Source organism: Acartia tonsa, chromosome 3 (assembly GCF_053477335.1).
Source record: "Acartia tonsa isolate MP-2025a chromosome 3, ASM5347733v1, whole genome shotgun sequence".
In the NCBI taxonomy this organism is placed as follows: domain Eukaryota; kingdom Metazoa; phylum Arthropoda; class Copepoda; order Calanoida; family Acartiidae; genus Acartia; species Acartia tonsa.
Window position 1 is genome coordinate 9,301,620 of NC_137262.1, and position 25,466 is coordinate 9,327,085.

General features: G+C 32.6%; 2 protein-coding genes across 2 annotated transcripts; both read right to left on the reverse strand.

Annotated features, from left to right (window-relative positions):
- Positions 1-364: 364 nt before the first annotated feature.
- Positions 365-3,153, reverse strand: LOC145313247 (aspartyl/asparaginyl beta-hydroxylase-like). The gene is made up of 4 exons (XM_080152564.1): positions 3,056-3,153; positions 2,166-2,259; positions 1,471-1,539; positions 365-696 (listed from the first exon to the last, which is right to left on the reverse strand). Exons 2-4 carry the CDS (start codon positions 2,253-2,255, stop codon positions 604-606), a joined length of 252 nt encoding a protein of 83 aa, XP_080008690.1. The 5' UTR covers positions 2,256-2,259; positions 3,056-3,153; the 3' UTR covers positions 365-603.
- Positions 3,154-3,437: 284 nt separating this feature from the next.
- Positions 3,438-24,913, reverse strand: LOC145313657 (uncharacterized). The gene is made up of 14 exons (XM_080153163.1): positions 24,881-24,913; positions 16,771-16,945; positions 12,028-12,142; positions 11,378-11,458; positions 10,412-10,594; positions 9,844-9,906; positions 8,038-8,106; positions 7,676-7,721; positions 7,188-7,240; positions 6,888-6,959; positions 5,937-6,012; positions 5,355-5,473; positions 4,264-4,360; positions 3,438-3,590 (listed from the first exon to the last, which is right to left on the reverse strand). The coding sequence occupies exons 1-14, from the start codon at positions 24,911-24,913 to the stop codon at positions 3,438-3,440; spliced, it is 1,335 nt and encodes a 444-aa protein (XP_080009289.1).
- Positions 24,914-25,466: the final 553 nt, after the last annotated feature.

Consider the following 25,466-nt stretch of genomic DNA (forward strand, 5'->3'; position numbering starts at 1 on the left):
TCTGAATTACTAGTGGCTGCGCCCATATAGGAATCTAAGGACACTTAAAGGAAGAGGAGATCTTGATCCTCAATTTCACATTTGATAAACAAAAGGTAAAAAATATTTTTTGAGGGGACAATTTTCCAGGGGCGATTATTATTGGGGGGGTGGAGGCACTCTCCCCCAAAACAGCTATAAATATACCCTCCCTATGAACCTATAAGATTCACTGTAAAGCAAATCCATACAGGTTCAGCGGTTAGCGAGATCCTTTGGTACAAGATACAGATAGACATCCTGTTACTTCTATATAAGTAAACAGTAACTGTGATGAAAAGTGCTTTTTCTGAATAATTAAGAGTAAATATAAAATTTAAAAAAATCATATTTCATTCAGCATTTATTTCATGAGATTCATTTACACATATATATAAAAATTACATGTATTTATAACAAAATAAAATTTCTTGGTTTGGAAGACCATTAATAATCACCATTTGATCAAACTTATTTTTAAATTTTAACTTTTGAAACTGTATAGAAAAAATTTTTTATGAAGTTAACAATAACATTTTTTGGATTGTTTTAGTATAAGAAAATTTAGATCATTTTCTGTTAGATTTAACCAGACTCCATTTGAGCGGCCTGAGCCATCATAGCTTGTTGTTGTTCCTTTAGGTTCTGCTCCCATTCTTGTAGCTCACGGAACATGGTCTGCAAATATAATAAGGCATTGCAATGGATATACAATATGTGGATATTGAGACAGGGGAATTTTTTTGTCAATTTAGGTTGCTAATATAGTCTACAAATATTGGTCAATCTGTTTCTCCATGGTCAGGGAAGAGGATGGGGTAAAGTTAAAAGGGGGAGGTATCGTTAGATTAGCCAGCTGGGAGAAACATTTTATCAGGGTATGGGAGCATCTTTCACATTATCCACTAATTTTATATCCATTATAATCATATGACGAAGACGAAGAAAGTCCCTAAATATATCAGCATGTTACGTCATAAAACCGAGGGATTATCCGTCTCTTTTTGGGGGGTTTTCTTTCCCCCTCCTTCTTTCCTCATCCATCCTTTTTATGACGTCATTGAGGGACTTTCTTTGTCTTCTTATATGACCACCTTTTTAATGTCGCTGTACTGTTTTTATTTGTATTCTTTTTTAAGGTGTATAAAAACTTCTCGAATTTAAAATATTTTCTCGTATTCATTCGAATCCGGTGGATAGGAACCAGTTCTCATCCATACGAAAAAAACTATGTCTAGCATCGTATTATATCCAGTTTTCTACGAATATAGAAATGTACAATCATAAGATTAAAACCAGTTTTTTTAGCCGGTGCCTTCGGCACCGCGGGACTAAAAAAAATAGTTTTAATCTTATAATTGTACATTCTATATCTGCGGAAAGCCGTTTATAATACGATACGAGAAATAACTATTATAGTTTTGAAGATTTAAAAGTTTAAATGAAATTTACCTCAGTCATGTCAGGATGCACCATATCAAAAATTAACAGAACTCTGGGGGAACCAGTTTCATTGATAACCTTAAAAAATAGGTTTGAATCAGCTTCTACTAATAACGAAATTAATTCAGAAAAAAATCACGAAACCTATACGTGTTTTTCAGCTGTCGTTGGGGGGCAACACATCGTAAAATTGACGACCTCTCCATTTGCCCCCCAAATATTATTTTAGATTTATTTTCCTTGTTGGTTATACCTTATTCCCGGGTTTGAATGTTTTTTAAACTCATTCAGCTTGTGTGTATAACTAAAGTGGCGGTGGAACTAGTTTACAAAATGGCTATTAGATAGATTAGGTTAGGTTAAATAAGTTTATATAAGGTTTCATAGAAAAGTAAAAACACAGTAGTCCGACAATCTCAAGGTTTGGGCCACTTGAAAGGTCAAGCTGATTTGGTCTAGTGTTCAGGGAAGCTGTATACCAGTCTTAAATAGGCCTTAAGATATTTGAAGGTTAGACAAGGTTACTTATTACTCCATGCAAAAGAAATCAATCCCTTTTATAATAAACTTTCTTTTTTATTAAAAATTGGTGAGATTAAGAAATAAGTCACTTTAATTTTGAAAAATGAAAAACTTTTTTCAACCAATTCAAAATCTAATTTTTTTAATCTTTTTTCTATAATTCAAGATAGAAGTTAATGTACCTCATGCTCGAAGCTGTCATCGAAGACGACCATTTTTCCCGCCTCCCATTTCACATCAATCTTTCCTCCGTTCATTGTCATCTTTGCCATATCACTGGGAAAAAAAAAATCATATTTTGTGAACTGTAACACTTATGAACAACAGTGCAGTGATCACTTCCACTTCTATCACTGATCATGTCAAGCCCAATGTCAATCAACATGAAAGGCTAACATTATTTTTGTATAATGGGTAAACATTTTTTTTCAATATTCGAAAATTATTCTATAAAAGTGACTTTTATTTCGCCCTATATTCTATGTATGAAACCAAGTTTGATTTGGTATATCTTAACCTTTTTATACAGAAAAATTATAAAGAAACAAGATGACAACATCCATAGAAGCAAAGCTCTGAAACGATAGGACACACGGACATTAACACTTGTATAGTGTCAGAACTGAATAATCAGAATATAAATGAATAAGAGCCAAAGCAAAAACTTCTTGATACAGGATAATGTTTATGGACATACTTACATTTTTACGACTTGATTTTAGAGTTGCTTTGCTTATAATATTGTACTTTGTTGTCCCATGAATCAGTATACCAAAAATCAGAATATTCGCGATAATTAGATCACATAAAAAATTTTTGTTAAAAAAGTAAAAAATCAACATGTTTAAAATGGACGTACGGACATCCTGGTAATGATTATAGAGTTGCTACGCTTTCTAAATCATACCTAACTACTTCAGGAATCACCATGAAAGGTTTGAAATCGATTGGACAATTCTAACATGCCTAAATTAACAAAAAAAGCTATCTGTCTCAGACGTACGGACGGATGGACGTACGGAAGACCCTAATTATAGAAAAGCTTCGCTTTTAAAAAACACTTTTTATTTACCTAGTTTCAGTCTCATTGAGGGGAGGCACAAATAAAGGGAGCTGGCCCCTGTCAAGAAAATAATACTCTAGTTTTTAAGTCTTTACTTGAAATAGGGGAGGTAGGTTGTGCTAAAATTCTGTAAAGTTGTGAGTAAGATTACATTCAAATGCGCTTATTAGGTCAAACTGTTTTTAAATATGCGTTTAATTATACTATGCGTTTGGTCAATATTAAGAACAGTTAGACTTTATATGGAAGGTTGCTCACACTTTTACAGAATATTGCGAAAGCTACTATTCCCTCTGTGAAATATATTCAATTTTTTAATAATTGCATCTTCTGTTTAATAATATAATGCCAGAAAATTAGCAATTTTATTTAATGGTAGATTTTTTATTGTTTAGGCAAAAAAAAATTTAAAAGAAGTTTGCATTAGAGTACTATTCCTGAGTCTAAAGTTGAGCTTGCTGGTATGGGCCCCTATATGAGTGTCCGGGGCAATATACGAGATCTTGATAGAACCAAGAGGGCACATAGTGATGGGGGGGAAATTCTAAAAAATAAAAAAGAGAATATAATACTATACATAAATTAAGAATTTGGTATATCTTTTTTTTATTGCAAGGTAGTTTTTTAAAGCTCCAGGCTAAAAATGTATGAAAACGAAAAATTTATGATGTAGTGGTCAATAATTATCACCTTTCTTATGCCTGAAGATACAACTATACAAACTCATGCTGCACACACACAATTTATTCACTGAATTTGCTTTCATATGACTTAAACCACACACAAAATCACGAATTAAATAATACTGCTAAAAATTATCAGTAAATAAGTATCTTCAAACATAATAGTATATCTGATATTCTTATATAAAAGTGGATCTGTGTCAGTCTTACTGTACCGAAGGATCTCACTAACAGCTGAACTGTTAGTGTTCTCCTTTACAAAGCTAACTACCAAAAGAAAACTCAATAGAAATTTTTTTGCTTTGAAAAAATAACTACAATAAAAACTGGTCCAATTCATTAGCACCCCCCTTCTCCCAAGTGCACCTAGAGGCCGCTAGCAATATATAAGTTAGAAGAATCAACAAACACAGACACACACACAAATATAGAATTACGAGGCTCTCCGAGAGGGGCAGTGATTTTGTTGTTGTTCAAAATTGGGAGTTTCTGTGTAGAAAAAGTTGTTGCAAATATAGGTATTAAACAATCTACCTTTAGTAAATCACAGAGTTTAGGTGTGATATGACAGACTCTGTCGGGGAATGATTCCTGGTCCAATCCATGGATGTAATAATGCTTCCAGTTCTCTCTAAAATATTCAATAATTTTATTAATTATCCTAATATAAAATAGGAATGGGCCGGATATCTGGCCAACGTTCGATATCCGGCAAATTACTGGATATCCGGCATTAGAAATCAGCCGGATATCCAGTATCCGGGTAGTTTCAATATCCGGTATCCGGTCGGATATTGAAAATGGCCAAACCGGATATCCGGCCCAATACTAATATAAAAGTAACAGGATATCTTTCTGTCCGTGTATCTGTGTGTCTAGTCTACATATATCTTAATACCTCACCAATACTTGACAGTAACGATTCCTATTGGCCCAGGGAAGGTTTATAAGGGGGGGGGGAGAGGGCACCAGCACCAACAAACCGAAAAGAAATTGGCTCGAGAAATAAATAACCTCATTCCCCCGTAGAATAAACCTACCCTCAAGTGCCATAGAGATCTCTTAATGTTTCATAATAGCAAATACGTACAAATATTAAGAGTTTTATATTGATATTGACAGTGAGACAGTCTATGCTGCTTTAATTCTAGGGGATTCTAATGATTTGATACATGGGCAGTACTAGGGTTGGGTCGGATATCTGTTTTGGCCGGATATTCGGCCATTTTCAATATCCGGCCGGATACCGGATAACGATACTATCCGGATACTGGATATCCAGCTGATTTTTAAAGCCGGATTTCCGGTGATTTACCGGACATCGAACGTTGGTCAGATATCCGGCCGGATATCCGGCATTATAACTCAGCTGAATATCCGATATCCGGCCAAAAAAGTATCTAGCCCAACCCAAGGCAGAACTAGAAGTTTACAAAGACAATAGTTTGAGACAATGGGCCACCTTTTATGCAAGTTCTTTGTATAGCCTAGGAGTAAGAATTTCCAGATTGTCAAGGTTTTACATATTTAGATCTATGTAAGGTCAAATAAACCCTAATTCCTGGGTGAACCTACTTTTATAGGATTTGGCAGTCAATCATCTAAAATAATTTTGCAAATCTTACTTGACATTAGCGACAGCATCAATGCCATATGAAACATTATGGTCAGGAGTCAGGCGGATCAATTCAAGGGCTTCGTCTCTTAGTGTCTCCCAGTTATCTTCAAGCTCCTTCAATTTCTCCTAGAAAAATAATTAATATTACAGTTGTTGTTTTCATGTCTATGATTTGGATAAATGTTAAAAATGACTTGACCGCTGAGTTTTAATTTTCAGGCAGGTTTTACATATTTTTTATGGGGAAATAAGTCACAGTAGCTCTTGATCGTTTTTTTTCAGTTTAGGTAAATATTCATGATTGCCCTGCAGGGTAAGAAAATTGGCCCCGCAGGGGCTAGAAATAGGAGAAAAGCTACTGTGAAAATACGACGAAACTCGCTACTTTGTTTTCTTTTCATAATCCAAGAATTGCATATTTTAAATACTAGGTACTATACCCCCTGGAAAATAACTTTTCACTTAAAAACAAAAAAGAAAAATAATTGAAGAGGTAGCCAATCTAATAAAATTTTAATTTTTAATAATATTATTATATTTCAGAACTTAATAAGACTTACCTCGAACACAGTAATAGTGTCTGACTTACCTCATAACCAGTTTCCTCAAGTGTCCAGATAGGCTGTGGCTGCAGATCCTTCATCTTGTGATGAACTCTTTGATACCTAAATAACATGTATAACAGTATGGCCTCGGAACCGATTAATATCCGCTGGATTAGAATCGGTTCTCAGCCATACTGAAAAATCATATATAGCATTATATTACAGGCAATTTTCCACGAATGTTAAAATAAAAATCGTAAAATTGAAACCAGTTTTGTCAGCCCTTGCCTTCGGCCCCTCGGTTCTAACAAAATTGTTTTTAATTATGATTTCTCATTTTAATATCCACGGAAGGCTGTCTTTGATACTATGCGATAAATAACAATTCTCCTCTAATGGCTTGTGTTTTTAAAATTTGAACACACAACGTTATACAATACATAACTTCACTGAAAATGCTCGAAAAAATGAGCTGCGAGCAAACTTTGGATAAAATGTAAACAAATATGTAAGAAAATGACGTCATAAAATACAAATAATTATAGACCGATACAAAGACTAGATTACCAAGGGCAAGTAAAGATACATTTTAATTTACCAATGGTAAACTAGTATGACGTAATTTTTAATAGGCAATATAGCTTCCATAATTGTTAGCTCAGAAACATGAAGTTTTGCTCACCTTGATGGATACAGGCTAAGATCAACCATAAGATCATAAATATTGTTCAGAACATTGTTTTAATTCATACATGTTCGCTCATAAACATAAAGCTTTGCTCACCTTGATGGATACAGGCTAAGATCAACCATAAGATCATAAATAGTGTTCAGAACATTGTTTTAATTCATACATGTTAGCTCATAAACATAAAGTTTTGCTCACCTTGATGGATACAGGCTAAGATCAACCATAAGATCATAAACATAAAGTTTTGCTCACCTTGATGGATACAGGCTAAGATCAAAGATCATAAACATAAAGTTTTGCTCACCTTGATGGATACAGGCTAAGATCAACCATAAGATCATAAATAGTGTTCAGAACATCTATTTTTTCCAATTTCCTAAAAAGCAAAGTTGTTTTAAAAAAGAATTTAGCACATTTACTTCACTTTGGTACAGGAAAGAAAAACACAAAAAAGATACCCTTCCCTAAAATAGTTACAAACCTTCCCTATATCTATAAGAAGCTCTACTGTTAAGGAGAACCATATTGGTACAGCAGTTAGCGAGATCTTAAGCCACATAGACAGACAGACATAATGTTCCTTCATATAAGAATTAAAATATACCTAAGTTCTTTAGCCAAATCTTCTGTGTATTCAAACAGTTCGTCTGTCTCTTGCTGAAATGTTTTATAAAGTTAGTATTTTACATGTAAAAAAAAAAGAATACCTAATAATACTTTAAATGTGCATTTATTCACCCATCTCTATAAAGGCACCTAAACTGTCGGACAAAATCCTATACAATAGATAGGATTTAAGGTTTTCTGGAACTTATTGCTGCAAGGCTTATCTATAATAGTTCTTTATCACATTTATTTCCGGGGATATCAAAATGAGAAATTATAAGATTATAACGAATTTTGTTAGCCCCGAAGGCTTGGGCTAATTTTATTATTCTAGGAAAATTGTCTGTAATACGATGTTATACATGATTTTTCCGTATGGTTGTGATCCGGTTATAATCCAGAGGATATTAATCGGTTTCGAGGCTCCTACTGGAAAATATACCTGATTTTGAGGCTCCTACTGAAAAATAAAATTTTAAAATCTACCTGATTTTGAGGCATAATTTGGTCCATCATAGCGTCATCCCAGGTTCTAAAAACAAATAAAAAATGCAATAATGAAATTAATGAAACAAAATTGATAAATAAAACCATAAAAATTGCTATGATATACTTATTAGATTAAAAATTATCTAAAAAGAAATCAGAAACATTCCTATTAAAACTAATGGTATATTACGTAGTAGATGTAGAAGACGAAAAAAGTCGCTCAAAAAAACTCTATCGTCATAAAAATGAGGGATGAGGAGAGGAGGAGTGGGAAAGAAACCCCTAAAAAAGAGTTGGATAATCCCTCATTTTATGACGTCATACTGAACGACTTTCTTCGTCTTCCAAGATGTACTTACGGGAAAGGTTGTCCTTTGAGTTTATCTTCGAGTCTTATCAGAACTCCCATTAAGAATCTGAAGTTAACACTGAAACAAAAAAGAATCATACACTACAGTTTAGTTTAGATTAAAGCAGCCTAATGTAGTGCCTAATAAAAATTACAGTATACAATACAAATGACCAATGATAGGCCAGTATACATTTAAATTAACCAATGGTATAATGTATGCTGGCCTATCATTGGTCATTTGTATTATATGACGTCACTTTTATTAGGCATTATAAGCTGCTTCTTTATATTACTCAAATTTTCTCCCTTTTTATAAATGTTTACATGTTGGTAGCAGTGCAAAAACCAACGAGGGAAGGGAAGGGTAAGATAAGGGGATTATAAGGGAAGAGTATTTGAAGAGATGGGAGAGCAAAGGGAAATAATTCATCTGTAACCAATAACCATGTAATAGTACAGATAAAACGAAGGACAAACACCTTATAGAGTATCTTCGCTGTTGTTTTAAAGCAATCTTTTTTTTAAATTGCCAATCATCATCTAAGTCATAATGTCCGGTTTGTATAACTTCGCTATTATGGACGTTGACAGCCTTGTTTCAGGCTTTAACATCTGGAAGCTCATTATTATAGTACAGTATACGTTACAAAAAATGACCGGTCTTTAAAATGCTATTGCCCCCCTTCTAGTAAAGTTTTAACCATATTTTTTGTGTGTGTGCTCTTTATACATATGTATGCTTGTATATGTTGCGGTAAATGAGATTAAAGAACATTTACCAACATTTTGCGGGCTATAAAAGAAGATATTAAAAATGTCAAAAATCAACCAATTATGTATTTTGAGTGAATTTTTTCCTACCTCTACCGAAACGGTCTCACTAAAAGTTGTCTCAGCGCCTTGATATTTGAGATATCAAGTTACCAAGCTAGGATAGTACACTGAGATACCACAGTGAGAGGTTAAAGAAGACTAAACTCCAATATCTCAACCCTAGCTCCACTTTTAGCGAGCTAAAGTCAAACCAAAGACTCATACCTGGAATCCTGAAAATCGAAAATCGAAAATGTCTCGATTCTAGCCTACTAGGGGCCCTAAGGGTGCTCTAAAGTCATTTTAGACTATGAGTTCAAATAGTAACTGCTTTTTATTCCTTATGCCATTACCAAAAAGCTAAAGAACTTTTTTCTAGCCCTTCTGTGGGCTGAGGTCTGAAAATTGGGCACCCTGGGCACAAAGCCCAAATTTCATCGATTTTGTGTTCTTGATACATGCTTTTTGTGCTCAAATGACTTGTATGAGAGCTATGAAGCTGAGTAAGGTGTCTATAGAAGCAGAATTTTATGCTTGAGATAAAACTCTGAATAACCCCTAGGCTAAAATTAATTTTACTATGTGATTTTTGGGCTTAAGTAGAATTTACTTTAAAAAATAAGGGTCTGATTTTTTTTATTTTGAATATTTTCTTTTATAGTCTGCTAAATGTCGGAAAATGTTCTTTAGTCTAATTGATTGATACAAACACCATCATACATGTATATAAAGATCACACACACATATAAAATAGGGTTATAACTTCATTCCAGGGGGGTCTAGATCATTTTAAAGACCGGTCATTTTTTGTAACGTATACTGTACATATAAAAAAAAATAACAACATACAATACAAATGACCAATGATAGGCCAATACACAGACTATGTTACCAAGGGCAGGCCAATATATACATTTTAATTGACAAATGGTAGGCCAGTTTGACGTCATTTTATTAGGCAATATAGAAAGCTTCCAACATCTATCCCAAAAAAACTTACTTGGGGAGTGTGTCAGGTATAGAGTTTTCAATAATTGTTTCTTTACACCTCTCATATTCTCCACTAAAAAAATTTATTTTATATAATCCTAGTATAATGTAAAGTAAAAGGATTGTCCGTAAGTCTGTTCTTCTGAAGCTTAAGATCTCAGTAACCATTGAACACCCACAACCCCCCCCCCCCCCAAAAAAAAAGAAATTTCTTTTTAAAACTAAATTTAAAAAAGGGGGGTCGACTAAATCTTTTAAATCTAAATAACAGAAAAATAAGTTGATCAAACATCTTAGGGCAAAGCCCCTAGAGGCTAGGGGCGAAACCGCTAGTGTAATATAAAGTAAAAGGATGGCTATCTGTATGTTCATTAAAATTGCAAACGAACGTTCCACAATTTTCAATGATGTTTGTTATTGATCCAGGGTAAGTTTTAGGATATTTGGTGAGAGGAGAGGGGGGTGGTGAATAATTATCCCCCCATCCCTCACTTTTTCTTATACAAAAATTTTATACCCACCAAAAAATTTATAAAAAAATTCAAAATTTGAATACAAATAAAATAATAAAAACTTACTTGTAAAGTAATTCATCAATAAAGCTCTGGATGTAATATTCTCTGTCCTCCGCCTCCAGTCCATCCAGTTTAGCAACAACCTGCTCCAGAATCTTGAGGGTGGATGACCTCTCTCCCATGGCCACGCTGTTGGCCATGCCGTAGTCAATGACTTGTGTCCATAGTGGTACAGGCACAGTGCTCCTAAATTTGTAATTTGAGTTTGAAAAAAAATATCTAATCCAAAAAAATGTATTAATTGATTTTAAAGTAAAACTTATGAAATTTGTTTGAACACTGTAAATAGTTAAAAAATTATCAGATCATAAGGAACAAGGGATTGGGCTATTAATTCATGTACAATCACTATGATAGTAAACCAAATAACTAATGTGTTGAATTATTCGTAAAAACATTTATTATCTACTTGTAAACCTTTGGGTGAAAGTATGATTTGTTGTCTATTATCTCCTGCCTCCCTTCCTGGGTATTATAGGTCAAGTAGTTTGATATTTCTATACCCACTATCTCACCCCATCCCCACGCCCCTTTTCATATATAATACCCAGGGAAGGGATATGACATTAGGCTGTTTATTACACTAGTCTCCAAGGTTTTATAATAACCTTGTTTTATTCGTTGGCTCAACGACTTTAGAGACTTTTATTGTATTTTGATTGGTTGATTCATTGAGTTGAGTGTCTAAACTTTTCAACCTCTAATTTTAATCTACAGAAGGGTTAATTTTTTGTATCATCATTGGGAATGTATATTATTTAGCGGTCATTGCCTTATCCCTTTAGATCCCTGTGTTTTACCTGTCTAAATGCACAAATCTTATAACAGTAGCAAGCATATTCCCACGTACGCCCCTCTTTATACATATTACCTGTCTACAGAAGGGGCAAATTTGTGTATCATCATTGGGAATGTACATATATTAATTTATCGGTCATAGTCTTATCCCTTTAGATCCCTGTGTTTTACCTGTCTAAATGCACAAATCTTATAACAGTAGCAAGCATTTTATCTAAATATTCGATTCTTCCAATCCTCTTATTCTCAGTACTGAAAAAAATATACAAAAGTTTTCATAAAATTTAACAGGAGCTCTTTTAAAAGTGAATGTCCGTTTGTTTGAACTTGATTCTTGATAATTATTCTCAATTTATATAAAAATGCAACTTTGTTGACTGCCATGTTAACTGAAACAAGCCCCCCCCCCCCCTCTCTAATAAGTATTTTTACTCGTCATATCCCGGTTAAAACACATTTGTCGAGCAAAGTTAAGTTTATAGAGTAGTTCTTCTCTCTGTCTAATTGCACGATTTTCTTTATATTCTATTTCCTTGTATATTTTAAATTTATTAATAATCAAATGAAAAGGTTTAAACTGTTAAATATTATTTTAAGAAAATAATAGGCAATTATCGCATCGTATTATAGACAGCATTTCGCCAGTTTTGTGAGACCAGAGTGGTTGAAGGCACGAACTAGAAAAAATTTATGATTTTTATTTTAAAATTTGTGGAAAATTTCTGTAATACGATGCTGAACATAACCTTTCAGTATGTTTGAGAACTGGTTCTAATCCAGCGGATATCCATCAGTTTCGAAGCATACTGGAAATAATTTACCTTAATTGATTGAAAAGGACTCTATATGTTCTAATTAAAGAATTCAAAGCTCTGGGGGAATTTGGATGTTGAATCAATAATTTTTCTAGCATCTCCAAGGCTTCTTCAGCAGATTCTAAAAAAGAAAATTTAAATAATTTGGCATTTTTACATTGGAGTGCAAACCCAGCTGAAACCAACAACTAAATTAATTCGAAAAAATATTTAGTAATTTCAGCTAATTTTTTCGAGATTTTTTGGGGCAACACATCGTAGTAAAGACGGCCTTTTTATCTGCCCTCATAATATTATTTTAGATTTATTTCGCTTATTGGCAATACCTTATTCATGGTGCAAACTACTACGTATGGGGGGGGGGGGGGGGTTGATTTACATTGCAAAATAAGGGCGTTTCAAGGAAGAGGGAGCTTTATTAAACAAATTGAACTTCATTTGAATTGTCCTAAATCAACTTAAATGAGACAGGATGTTTCAATTCTTTTCTTAAATTTTAATTAAACTTTGATAAAAATTAATAATATTAAAGTACAAATCCCCATAGGAAATTCCTAATAACACTCTTTTGATAAGAATATATAAAACCTAATAAGTCTGATCTAATTCATAGACGTCCAAGGGAGGGGGGGGGGGTAAAGGGGTGATTACCCCCCCCCCCCCCGCAACCCCAAAATTTTGGATTTTCAATTTTTAACCCCCAAATAAAAAAAAATGCCTCTATGAATAAAAGATTACCCCTCCCAAAATGAGCATTTTTATTTTTAAAATTTTACCCCCCCCCCCCAAATAAAAAAGCTTGGACGCCCCAGATCTAATTAAATGGAAAATTCTATCATAACAAAGAGGTTTATTTATTTTAATAAATAAAATCCCCGCTTTGTTTCTTTTCTTAAAACCTAGAAATTAATGAACTAAACTAATTTATTTTAGCTATAAACATAAATAATGTGACATAAAAAATACTTAGAGAGGGGGGGGGGGGAGATACCTCCTACAAACCCCAACATTTACTTTTATATTTTTCCCCCCTTTCATTTATTAAAGGGTAGCTACCCTGAACCAATGTAAAATTTGCAAAAGCCGTTTATCAGATCTTAGTGGACTTATTAATGGACAGACAACATGGTACTCTAGGTTTAACTTAAAGATTCTTTAACAAAATAATCCAAACCTCAGAAAATCCTAAATGTGTAGAACTGAAATAACCAAGTGTCTGTTTGTGTGGGTAGAGCTTAGAAATGTCTGTGACAGCATTGTCAAATTAAATAAAACATTTTATCACACTTAGTGAAAGAATGTTGGTATTATTACATTCAAAATAAATGCTTTAATAAGCTTTAAAATATTTAAACATTAGTCTCTCATTGGACATGAAATGACGTCCAATAAGAAAAAGGAATAGAAATATTGGAAAGAAAATTATTTTTTTCAAAATTGATTCTTGGGATTTTGGAATGATAAATATATGGGAAAGAAAATTATTTTTTTTTTCAAATTTATTTCTAGTCATAAAATAATATATATTATTTTTTTTTCAATTCTAGTGTCAACCAATAAGAAATAGGCATGCTATTATAAAAGTTTGGAATAAAAATTATTATATTTTGTCAATTCCTTTTTTCAGAGTATGAAATGAGAATAAATTTTCCAACATTATTATTGATTTCTAATTTAACATTTCATACAGTAGGTAATATTTATTTCAACATTTTTTTGTCATTCAAAATCAAGTGTCATAAAAATAATAATACTTAACATAAAAAAGAAATTTTTAAAATAATTTTGTTTTCTTTATTTGTTGAAGATTTAAGCCCAAGCTTTTTTCTGGGGGGGGAGACCCCCCTCAACCCCCCTTCTCCTGAGGGGGGAAACCCCCCTCGACCCCCCCCCCTGATGCTCTCTTTTTTATAACTTTTATTATTTCTGTAATTTATTCTCATTATCTTATATATTTCAAAACATGAGATAAAAAGGAAATAATTTGCTGTACATTATTAAAAAATTTAAAAATTGTAAAAAAATTCCAACATGATCTTTAAATTTTAAATACAATAATATTTTTTCCAATATGATATGTTAAATTTAAATACAAGAATAATTTTGTACTGTGTAATAGAAGAAATAAAAGCTGTACATTAGAGTGGCTTGATTTTCAATGATTTTCTAATTTTAAATGTGCTACATACACTTTCTGTCTGAACATCATATAAAAGACCAAAAAATGAAAAGTAAATATTTTTGATAATGGGGAGGCTCGCTGATGCATGTAAACTTTTAGGAAGACACTTGTGGGCAGAATTTTTTTTTTTTTCGGGGGGGGGATAAATTATTTTTTCTTTCAAAGTATAGCTTTATGCACCTTCCCAACTTTGTCTTGAAGAGTAGAATAAGAATAAAAAATCTGCTTTTAAAACTATTGATCCTAACAAGAAAAATCCATAAATAACTTTCAAAACCAAGAGATTTTCATTTAATTTAAGATTTTTTATGCTTGGATGAATATCTTTTAAAACCAATTTGATATTCTTATTTTACTCAACAAGACAAATTCAAAAAGATGCATAAAGCAATACTTTGAAAGAAAAAAAGTTGCACCTCCAGAATAAACTTCTAAAATTTTTTAATGCATGGGCACACCTTCCCCCACATTTCCCCTCAAGGACAAAATAAATTTTTTATATTTAGGTTTCTTATATGACGTTTAAACTGTAAATGTTGATTACAAATTCAATGTCCAAAATTGATCCACCCTACTGTACATTATTATTATTTAATATTTGATGTGGGTATAAACATTAGACATAGATGGTTAATCTGACCCCATTTTTTTCTTAAAAAGAAACCTTTGTTTACTTTTTGTTGTATATGAAATACAGCCCTATAGGCAACATTATTTGCAACAAAATTTTGCAATGATATAATTTTTAGAAAGCTAACTTTATTATAAGAAATTAAGTTATTTATAACTAACTTTTCATATGTTGTGTCATATGCTTCACATTATATGATGGAAGAAATATTTTCTTTAAATATTTCACCAAAGAAAGCTTTAACCTAAGATATTCATCAATTTATAGCTGACTCATAATGTAAATAAAATGCCCTAGTGCTGTCTCTAGGTTATCTCTATTGTATAAATGAACGTACAAAAGAGGAGGAGAGAGAGAAGGAAATAGACAGAGAAGTGAGGTAGGGGGGAGGGGGAAGAAATATAGAGAAAAATAGACAGAGATACTTATTGTTAACCCTTAGATGATGTAAATTTTTTGATAGACTTACTTTTTAAAATTTAACAAAAAGAGTGAGACAAAACCAAGTATCATATTTTATTAATATTGCTTATACAAGAAAGGTCATTCAAAATTATTTCACCAATATTAAGGTCAAGTGACAAAAATTTAAATTTCCACCTACTACGCCCCAAAGGGGGAGTGGGGACAAAACACCTAATTTAAAAATGCCTAACTAAAAATGCCTAACTAAAAACACCTAAGTTTAAAAATACCTAATGTTTAAAACACCTACGTTAAAAACACCTAATTTAAAAATGCCTAATTTATAAATGCCTAATTTAAAAACGCCTAACTAAAAATGCCTAACTAAAAATACCTAATTTTAAAAATGTCTAATTTTAAAAATGCCTAATTTAAAAATACCTAATTCTAAACTATCTAAAGGCCTAATTTAACAATGCCTAATTCTAAAATCTTTTTTTCACTAAAATACTTAAAATTTTGATAACATGAATCCAATTGGCTGATTGTTCTTGCTGAAGGATCCAATATGGTTTATCTTTATAATGAAGCTTCCCGTAGGTCATGGGAAGATTTGTAACGCTTTTGGGGAGGTTACAAACAGCTTCCAATGAAAAATCGCCCTTTGAAAAAATCCCCCCCTCCCCCCGTTTTTTTCATATTTCTTCAATCTTTCTTTATAAAACTAGAACTGAAATGGGGGATGGTCAACTATCACCACCCAAGAAACCGACGCTACGGCTACTTAGGTTATGGAAGAAAGCAATAAAAATTAAAATCAATTTTCTTTGTCCCCCAACATTTGATTTTACTAATTAATTCATTTCTCATGTGAGGTGCCACAAACTAATCATAAAATTTCATTTTTAAAAGCGAAGCTTTTCTATAATTAAGGTCGGTCCGTCCGTACATCCGTCCAGTTTTCTATTTCAAACTATATTATGAAATTTTGGAGGGGGTTCATAACTCCCCCCCCCCAGACTAATTGAGAGGACTCTAGGGGGTGTAGCCGCTGGTTTAATATATTCAACAACAGTTTTAAGATATGCTAAAAATTAGGTTTTTTTAAATTAGGTATTTTAAAATTAGGTATTTTTAAACTTAGGTATTTATAGTTAGGTGTTTATAAAATTAGGCATTTTTAAAATTAGGTGTTTTGTCACATTAGGCATTTTTAAAATTAGGTATTTTTAAATTAGACATTTTTAAATTAGGTATTTATAAATTAGGTGTTTTGTCACATTAGACATTTATAAAATTAGGCATTTTTAAATTAGGTATTTTTAAATTAGGTGTTTTGTCCCCACTCCCCCAAAGGGGGCATCAGTAGAAGGAAAATTCAAATTTTGATCACATGACCAAAATTGTTGAAATAATTTTAATATCCTTTCTAGCATTCACAATATTACAAAAATATGATAAATAACTATTATAGACATTCCAGAAGGTCCTATGTTTTCAAAAAATAGCTTGAAATTCAAATAAAATGTACCTTTTCTGATTGCATCAATTTCATCCAGTTCTTTATGAATTAGGAAATCTTCTCTGCTTGTAATTTCAGCATGTTCATAATTATTATAGGCCTCTTCGTCAAACTTGACAGAGACTGTTGGCTGTTCTGACTCACAGCTGATGTCGTCTTTGCTGCATTGCTGTTGATCTTGATCCTGTTCAAATATGCTTACTTTTAATTTTGAATTTAGATTCGTTTTTATTAAATATTCTAGTTCATGTTACCTTAAAAACTTAGAGCATTTTTGTTTTTATACTCAGCGAAATGTAAGGTAAATGAAAATAATATTACTTTAAAGGAAGCCTGCAAGAAATACCACGCTTTAACTGCTGAAAGACTGCCACAAGTAGACCCAATACCCCAAATTTGAAGCCTTCAGCTTCTATAACAAAAAAGTTCTAGGCATTTTAAAATGACATTTTATATACAATGAAAATTTTGAAAGAATTGCAGTGCTAATGTTAGAAATTTTGAAATTAAACTACGTGGCCTAGAAACAAAATTATAAGCTTATTTTTGTCATAAATTTAGGCAACCAGTAACTAATTATATTTTTACAATAAAAATACCCATTTTTATAATCAAAATCATTAAAAAAAAAATTAAGTTTAACTTGCGTTGTACCGAGTGTACTGTAGCCAATCAGAAGGCTGAATAAGCTAAACAACCAATCACAGCTGAGCTTGTCTTAGTTTCCCCCTTTGTTTCCGTTTGATTTTCGTTTAAAATGCAATTTAAATCGAATTTTTTTCATGGATTTTGACTTTAAGATGTGGTGTTTTTATTGTAAAAATGTAATCAGTTACCTGCAATCTAAGTTTCGGACAAAGATAAAGTCATAATTTTGTGTCTAGGCGACGTAATTTAATATTGTTTTTTTTCTTTTACAAGCATTGTAAATCTTTCAAAATTTTCATTATACATAAAATGCTATTTTGAAATGCGTAGAACTTTTTTGTTATTGAAGCTGAAGGCTTTAAATTTCGGGTATTGGGTCTACTTGTGGCAGTCTTTCAGCAGTTAAAGCGTGGTATTTCTTACAGGCGTCCTTTAATGAATATATTGACAACAAAAATTTGTAGCCAATTTAGATTGCTAATATGGACCTCATTTATTGGTCAGTTCGTTCATCTAATAAGTAGGGAGGGGAGGGGGTAAGGTTGGTGGTTGGAGGTATCGTTATTTTAGCCAGCTCAAACAATAACTTTATTAGAGTATAAGATAAAAAATATTACAATTTACTGTTTATTTATAGAAACTGGTGTAGCATATACTCAAAAGAACAGCAAAATATGAACAAAAAACAAATATTGATTTACAAATGTGAGTAAACTTTCCTGGGTAATGTCTGAAGAAATAGGTAGAATACAGGTTGCTAGCAAGGTAGCACTAATCATCAAGTTTAGTTTCAAGATATATTTCATACAGGTGTATCTATCTACCAATAGGGCAAGTTTGAGTCGAATATGCGGACATACAATGTAGATTGGTTTCTTATTTCCAGGGATCTAAAGTCATAAGACAATGTCCGATAAATTGATGTACATCCCACATGATTATTCACAAAATTACTTCTTCAGTAGCTTATAATTAGTGGTTGAAACGTTTGGATTCTTAATGATCAAACCAATCAAAATTCAATAAAAATAACACAAATTGTTGGGCCAAGGAATACGAATATTTTATTATAAAACTTTGAAGACTATTGTAATAAATAACCCAATGTTATTTCATTTAATTATACTAGAATAATAATTGAGCTACTAACATATCGTATTATCACTTTCTTTCATTTTATTGTAATGCATGATTGAGATTGAATTTTGTTTTTAAAGGTGAGACTTTTGTACGGGGGTGTGTGTGCACAGATATTTGACGGGGGGGGGGGGGATGTGAATAAAGAGGAGAAGGAAAGGGACCTATAAGAAAATAAAATTGAATTACATACAAGAAAAAAGGCTTCAAATCATAGACGTCCAAGGGGGGGGGGTAATGGGGCGATTATCCCCCCCCCAAACAATTTTGGGGGGTAAATACCCCCCCCCCCCAATAGAAAATCTCTAACAAAAAAAATTTTTGCGCGCTTCGCGCGCAGTTTCAATACTAAATTTTTGATAAAATTTGAATTACCCCCCCCAAAAATTTTACCCCGGGGGTAAATTTTGGGGGGGGTAAACAAATTTTACCCCTGCCAACAGATTTCAGGGGGGGTAATTACCCCCCCCAAGCAAATTTTACCCCCGGGGTAAAAATTTTGGGGGGGGTAAAAAAAGTTTGCGGCGCGCTTCGCGCGCCATTTTACCCCCCCCCAAACCGAATTACCCCCCCCAAAATAAAAAGCTTGGACGCCCCTGCTTCAAATTCATATAATAATGAAAATATTCATCGATATCTTGAAAACTTTCCTAAATGTAAGGATGCATTGTCGAAAATACATTTTTTATTTTATAAAATCTAATTTAAGTAGGTATTATTCTTAAATTCTAAGCTCTAATCATAAAATCATCTGAAATATATAAAGATATGATCAACAGTTAACTATAAATTTCATTTGATTTGTTGTTTTTTTCAGGCGTTAAAATCTCTATCACGATTAAATCGAAAAAAGCCCCCCCCCCCCATCCCCTCTTTGTAAAATGAACTATATCAATAACTAGTGACTGCGCCACATCCCCTTAGGGCGGTGCATTCAAAGGAAAGGGAGTGGCAGAAAAAAAGCCGAAACCATTTAAAAATGAAAAGCTTACATGAAGCTTCCTTAAAATGAAAAACTTAATCGGTTAATGGGTTAGTGAGATTTTAACGGACAGACAAATACTTTACTACTCTGTATTATATGTCAAAGAAAATTTTAACAATTACAGGAAGACGAAGAAAGTCCCTCAATGACGTCATAAATATGAGGGATGAGGAGAGAAGGAGTGGGAAAGAAAACCCCTAAAAAAAGATGGATAATCCCTCGTTTTTATGACGTAACATGCTGATTTTTTGAGGGACTTTCTTCGTCTTTAATTACAAGTCTACTTATTGATAAATTCTCTTTTTAGTATGTTTACGAGATCTTATCAGGCACACATACACAAACAAACACATATACAATTATTAATCAACTTTCATTTATGAAAATAGAAGTACGATATTTGACTTTTTAATGTTTTTGCCATTTCCAATGTAAATATGTCAATTAATCCACAATTCTCACTGAAACAGCATATAACAAGCACTATTAAAACTCATGATATCTATGAAAAAAATATGTAATATGCAAAATATCACTATTTTCAATTATAACTGATTTCACTGTAAGGCAATGTATTGATGAGAGAAAGCTTAAAACTGGAGTTCTCAAATAAATATGTCTAATCATGCTTAGTACCAAAGTTTTCAAAATCAAGGTTATTTAGTGAAGTTGAAGATTTTTCTAAAATTTATTAAATTTTGTTGTTTTGTATTATAATCAATTATAATTAATTATATATCTAGAATATTGATTAGAATGACTTTAATTAAAATAAATGTTAAACCTGATATGATAACCTTGTTGGTCATATGTGGTACGTATATGTGGTCTCACCGTGGCCTAGTAAACCAACTCTCTAACTTACTGCCTTGGGCGTGCCATCACTTACGCATAATGGCAGATCAGCAAAGTTTTTCCTAATCGCAAAAAGCAAAAAATATTTTTAGTGTTAAAATTCAAAAGGGAAAGAGGCAGTTTGTTGCGTTGTCGTAATAATATGCGATTTTAGTGATTTCTTAATATGATGCACTTGTGGAAAGGGATAACACACCAATTGCCTGACCCCTTTACAAAAAGGCCTAAAAGGGGAAACTTTCAGGCAGGTAAAAACCATGGGGAAAAGAGGAAAAGGGAGGGGAGGGTTAAAAATGAAACGGAAAGTAAAATCCACGTAAACTATTTATTTTAATTGTTTATTTGAAAGAAACACGGACATTATTATTCATTTTAACCAGTTAAACATTAAAATTGAATAATCTATAAATCCTTTAAATCAAAAATATCCCCCAAATATAAATGAATAATCTTTATTTCAATGAAAAATATTGGTTCTATATATATTTTCATTTAAAAATTTCTCTAAGCAGACAATGACTTGTATTTTTTTGTCATGTCTCAAAAATAGGGCTATGATTACATTAATATATAGATAGAAAAAATGGAGATCTCACTCGGTTCAGTGGTTATAGAGAGACTCCTTACAAAGAAAAATGCAATAAAAATCAGTGCAGATTAAATTTTCTCCTCATTTTTTGTGCATTTTTACCCACTTTACATTTTAGATTGTAATTTGATCATTTTTCAAATCAATTACTTTATATAGAAACTAGCGGTTTCGCCCCTAACCTCTAGGGGCTGTGCCCCAAGAGGTTATTAAAAAAAATAAGTACCTCTTGTGATGCAACCACTAATTTAGAATTAACTGTCATTAAAAATGGAGGTTTTTTTTGTTTTTGGGGGGTTGTGGGTGTCCCACCCCCCAAGAAAAAAGCAAAAAATCACCACAGGACCAGTAGGTATATTCCATGAAGAGAAGAATTCAATCGTTTCAGTGGTTACCGAGATCTTAAGGGACGGACAGACAGACTTTGTATTTTAGATATAAACTAGTGACTGCGCCTCTAACATCTGTATTCTAAGAAAATAACCTAAAACCATCCTAAGAGTTGAATCAGAAAACTAAACTAGCCTAAAACCATCCAGGGACCTAAATGGTATACATACAGGAAAAACCTTTATATAATAGGATGGGTTCTTCGCCCCCAGCCTGTACAATATAAGAAAAGAATCCATGAAATGATCAGCCTAACTGAATAAGCAGCCATGAGCAAAATTTACAAAAAAAAGCTTACTACTCAAGAATGTTTTTTCTTACTACTTAAAGATGTTTTCAAGGCTTTCCATTTTTGAGGCCCATATAAATTAACAGCCATTTTTTTACAAATTTAACTTCTTTTTAATAAATTAATCTTGTTGATTAAATATAAATACTTTAAATTTCTACAGGAAAAAATCTAGGAATTGTTGTTTAAATTCAATTTTGAAATTGATTTTCTGACGCATGATATTTGGTGCTGCTAGATATTTTCTTTTAATATTAAAAATTCAGATTGATGCATTGCTCATCTATTTACGTTTTATCAGAAGTTTCCCCTTGGCCTCTATCGTTTTTTTAGAAGGTAAAAAAGAACAGTTCATTAGATTATAGAATTAAATAAAAAAAGAGAACAATTTTAAAATAAATATAATAATAGGCAAACCCCTAGCTACTTCTCTTCTATCTATCTAGCAGCACGAAAAATATTGTTTTTAAAAGCGAAGCTTTTCAATAATTAGGGTAGGTCCGTCCGTTCGTAACGGATTGTTTTTTTCTTTAATTTAGGCATGCTAGAATTGTGCTATCGATTTCAAATTTTGCATGGTGATTCCTTTAGTAGTTAGGTACGATTTAGAAAGCGTAGCAACTCTATAATCATTACCAAAATTTCCGTACGTCCATTTTAAACATGTTGATTTTTTTACTGTTTTAACAACAAATTTTTATGTGATCTAATCATCCGATTGATCTGATTTTTGGTATATTGATTTTTGGGACAACAAAGTATAATGTTATAAGCGAAGCAACTCTATAATCAAGTCTTAAATATGTAAGTATGTCCATAAACATTATCCTGTATAAAGCAGTTTTTCAACAAATTCACTTACAATTTTGCTTCGGCTCTTATGCTTTTATATTCTGATTATTCAGTTCTGACACTATACAAGTGTTAATGTCCGTTTGTCCTTCTGTTTCAGTGCTTCGCATTTATGGATGTTGTCATCCTTGTTTTTAAAAAAATCAATGTTAAGATAAAATGGGGTTAGTTATGTTTTATTGTTTTTTTTGTGATTATCTTGGAATGGTGGTGAATCGTGATACCCTTCGCCAAAATAGCTATAAACCTTCCCAGGACCTATGAAAAGCTACACTGTAAAGGAGAGCCATATCGGTTCAGCGGCTAGCAAGATTCTTTGGTACACACAGACAGACAGACAAACAGATCGTGTCACAAAAAGTTGACAAATTTTTTATATCTTTTAGGGAATTATTAGGGGTATCCGCTCTCAAAAACTAAATCAATTATGCAGCAAAAAGATATAAAAATACTAACACTTTGTTGTGTGAATGAGAATTGCTATATCCCTCGCACATTCTCTCAATAAATCAGATTGCAGTTCAACATAAATTGTAAAGAGAACAAGGGTGGTTGTCTTTCATAATCGCGTTTTAAACCTAGTTTATTATTTAACTGTGCGTGCATAATCATATACTATAAGCCTTATAGACTTATTTAATTCAGAGGGTTCAGACCTAGAGGGGACGAAAAAAAGGAGTATGCAGGTCTTCTAAATCTCAATTTGGAGCTTCCACACAAATTGCCCGTTAAGCACTGAAATATCCCTTCACCCCCCTTATTTTATAATTAAATTGAAATGATTCTATTTCCTATGGCTAACCCCTGCAGGGGGTTCTAAGCTGCACCTGTGGTGCCCTAGCCCTACAAGGCTATCAAATGCTCAATATAACCTAACCTAATCTGACCTAATGCAATGAAAAACTACTACCCTCTCCTTATTTTCAATTTAACTCAAAAATAAGGAGGGGTTTGAGGGGGGGGGGGTTATGCTCAATGAGGTATTTGTGTGAAACAACCTGAACCTTAATAAAGTTGTTAAAATAGTGTGTTAATTATAAATGTATCAGTACTGTAGAACTACGCAGATTTTATCATTCCAAACATTTATAAAGCTTGGAATAATCTTCCAGAATTCCTATTTGATAAATACAAACAGAAAATTCTAATTGTAGAACAGATATGTTTTGAAAAATGCATTCAATTGCAACTATTGTAAATTTGGCCACATTGCCTAAACTAATAAATCCCTGGATCTGAATTGGTTTCCCAGAATAAATAGCTACAGCTGGTTGTTAATCAGAGGGATAAAGCAATTAATAAAATAATGGATTTATTATTACTTGGATCTTACACCAGATTTTTTATGTACTTAAAAAAAAAAAAAAATCTATAGCGGGCTAAAATAACGACATCTCCCATCCCCCCACTTTACCCCATCCCCTCCATTCCTACTGGATAAACGACCCGACCAATAAATGCGAGGGTAAATTACAACCTAAATTGACCTCAATTTACCCCCTGTCATAATATCCACGTGTATATATATTCTATATCCATTAATAAAATAAATGCAATGCAACCCTTTAATCACTTGCGGGTGCTGCACTGCATACAATTTTGAAAGGATTATTTTATGGTTCTTGGAGGTTTATCTCAGTAATCGGCAGCCGCGTGTCAGCTGCGTGTAAGATTCAATGAATCGTCATATCATCCTATTATATAAAGTAGTAAGCGTTTTTTGTCTGTCCCGAAAGATCTCGCTAACCGTTGAACCGATATTGTTCTCCTTTACAGTGAAGCTTTTTACAGGTCCTGGGAATGTTTTAAACTATTTTTGGGAGGTGTGTCTTCACCTCCCTCCACCCAAAAAATATTTTTTTACTCTTTTGAAACTCAAATTTAAAATAGGATGAGATAGACTTTCTCCCTCCTACCTTAAGTGCCCCTAGAAGCTTCTAGGGGCGTAGCCGCTAGTAACTTTATAATTCAGCTGAATGTCTAAACCTGTTTCTAAACAGATTATCCATCTTTTAATTTTTTTTGCCACACTATCAGTTTTTAATTTGAGTTTTATGCACAGCTGAGGTGCGTCTGCCGAACTCTGGTTTCTAGATTTGTCACTAGTCCTTACTTGCTTTGCATGAAAGGGGTTTGTTTTAAAATATCAGACTATATTTTTTGACGAGTGGTTTTCTTCTTTTTTTTGGGCACGGGAGGTCGACTTTGTTTGGATGGGGATGGCCACATAAAAAAAGTAGCCATGATAATCCCTGAAAAGAAGAGACCAATCAATCCAGTGGTTAGCGTGATCTTAAGCTTCATCATTATAGACAGACATATATACATACACTGTAGTATCTATTCAGCTTTAAATATTTTTAGGGGCTACAACCTGCATGTGGTTCATGAATAGCAGACAGTTCATGTTTACCTTACTACATTGCATTGAAAGCAAAATTAATAAAGTGACTGTCAAAATAAGTCATCAACAGGAATGCAGCTTATCATGGTAATTTGTAGTGTATGACGTCATTTTTATAGAAACTATAAACTGCTTCTTCACAGGTAGAGTAGGAGTAGCTTCGCCCTTCCTCCCGCCAAAAATGCCAATTCTTGAGGTTTGTTTGTAAAGAAAATATACTGAGCAATTATTGATAAATTCCATCTTCAATATGATAAACAAACAAACTGCAAACAAGATATCCCCAAGTTTTTCTTTAATACATTTATGAACAAGGATGACAACAGCCATGAAAGCGAACCTCTAAAATTAGACAGTAAAACAAACAAACATTAACACTATCTTGTAAAGTGTCAAAATTTAACAATTGGAATATTAATTTTAAGTCAAAACAAAAAGGACACTGTAGCTGTATAGGGACGTACTTACATTTTTAGAACTTAATTGAAGAGAAGAGAAGCTTCGCTTTAAAAATTATTCCTTATTGTCCTAGAAATCATTATTCTAAAAACTCAAA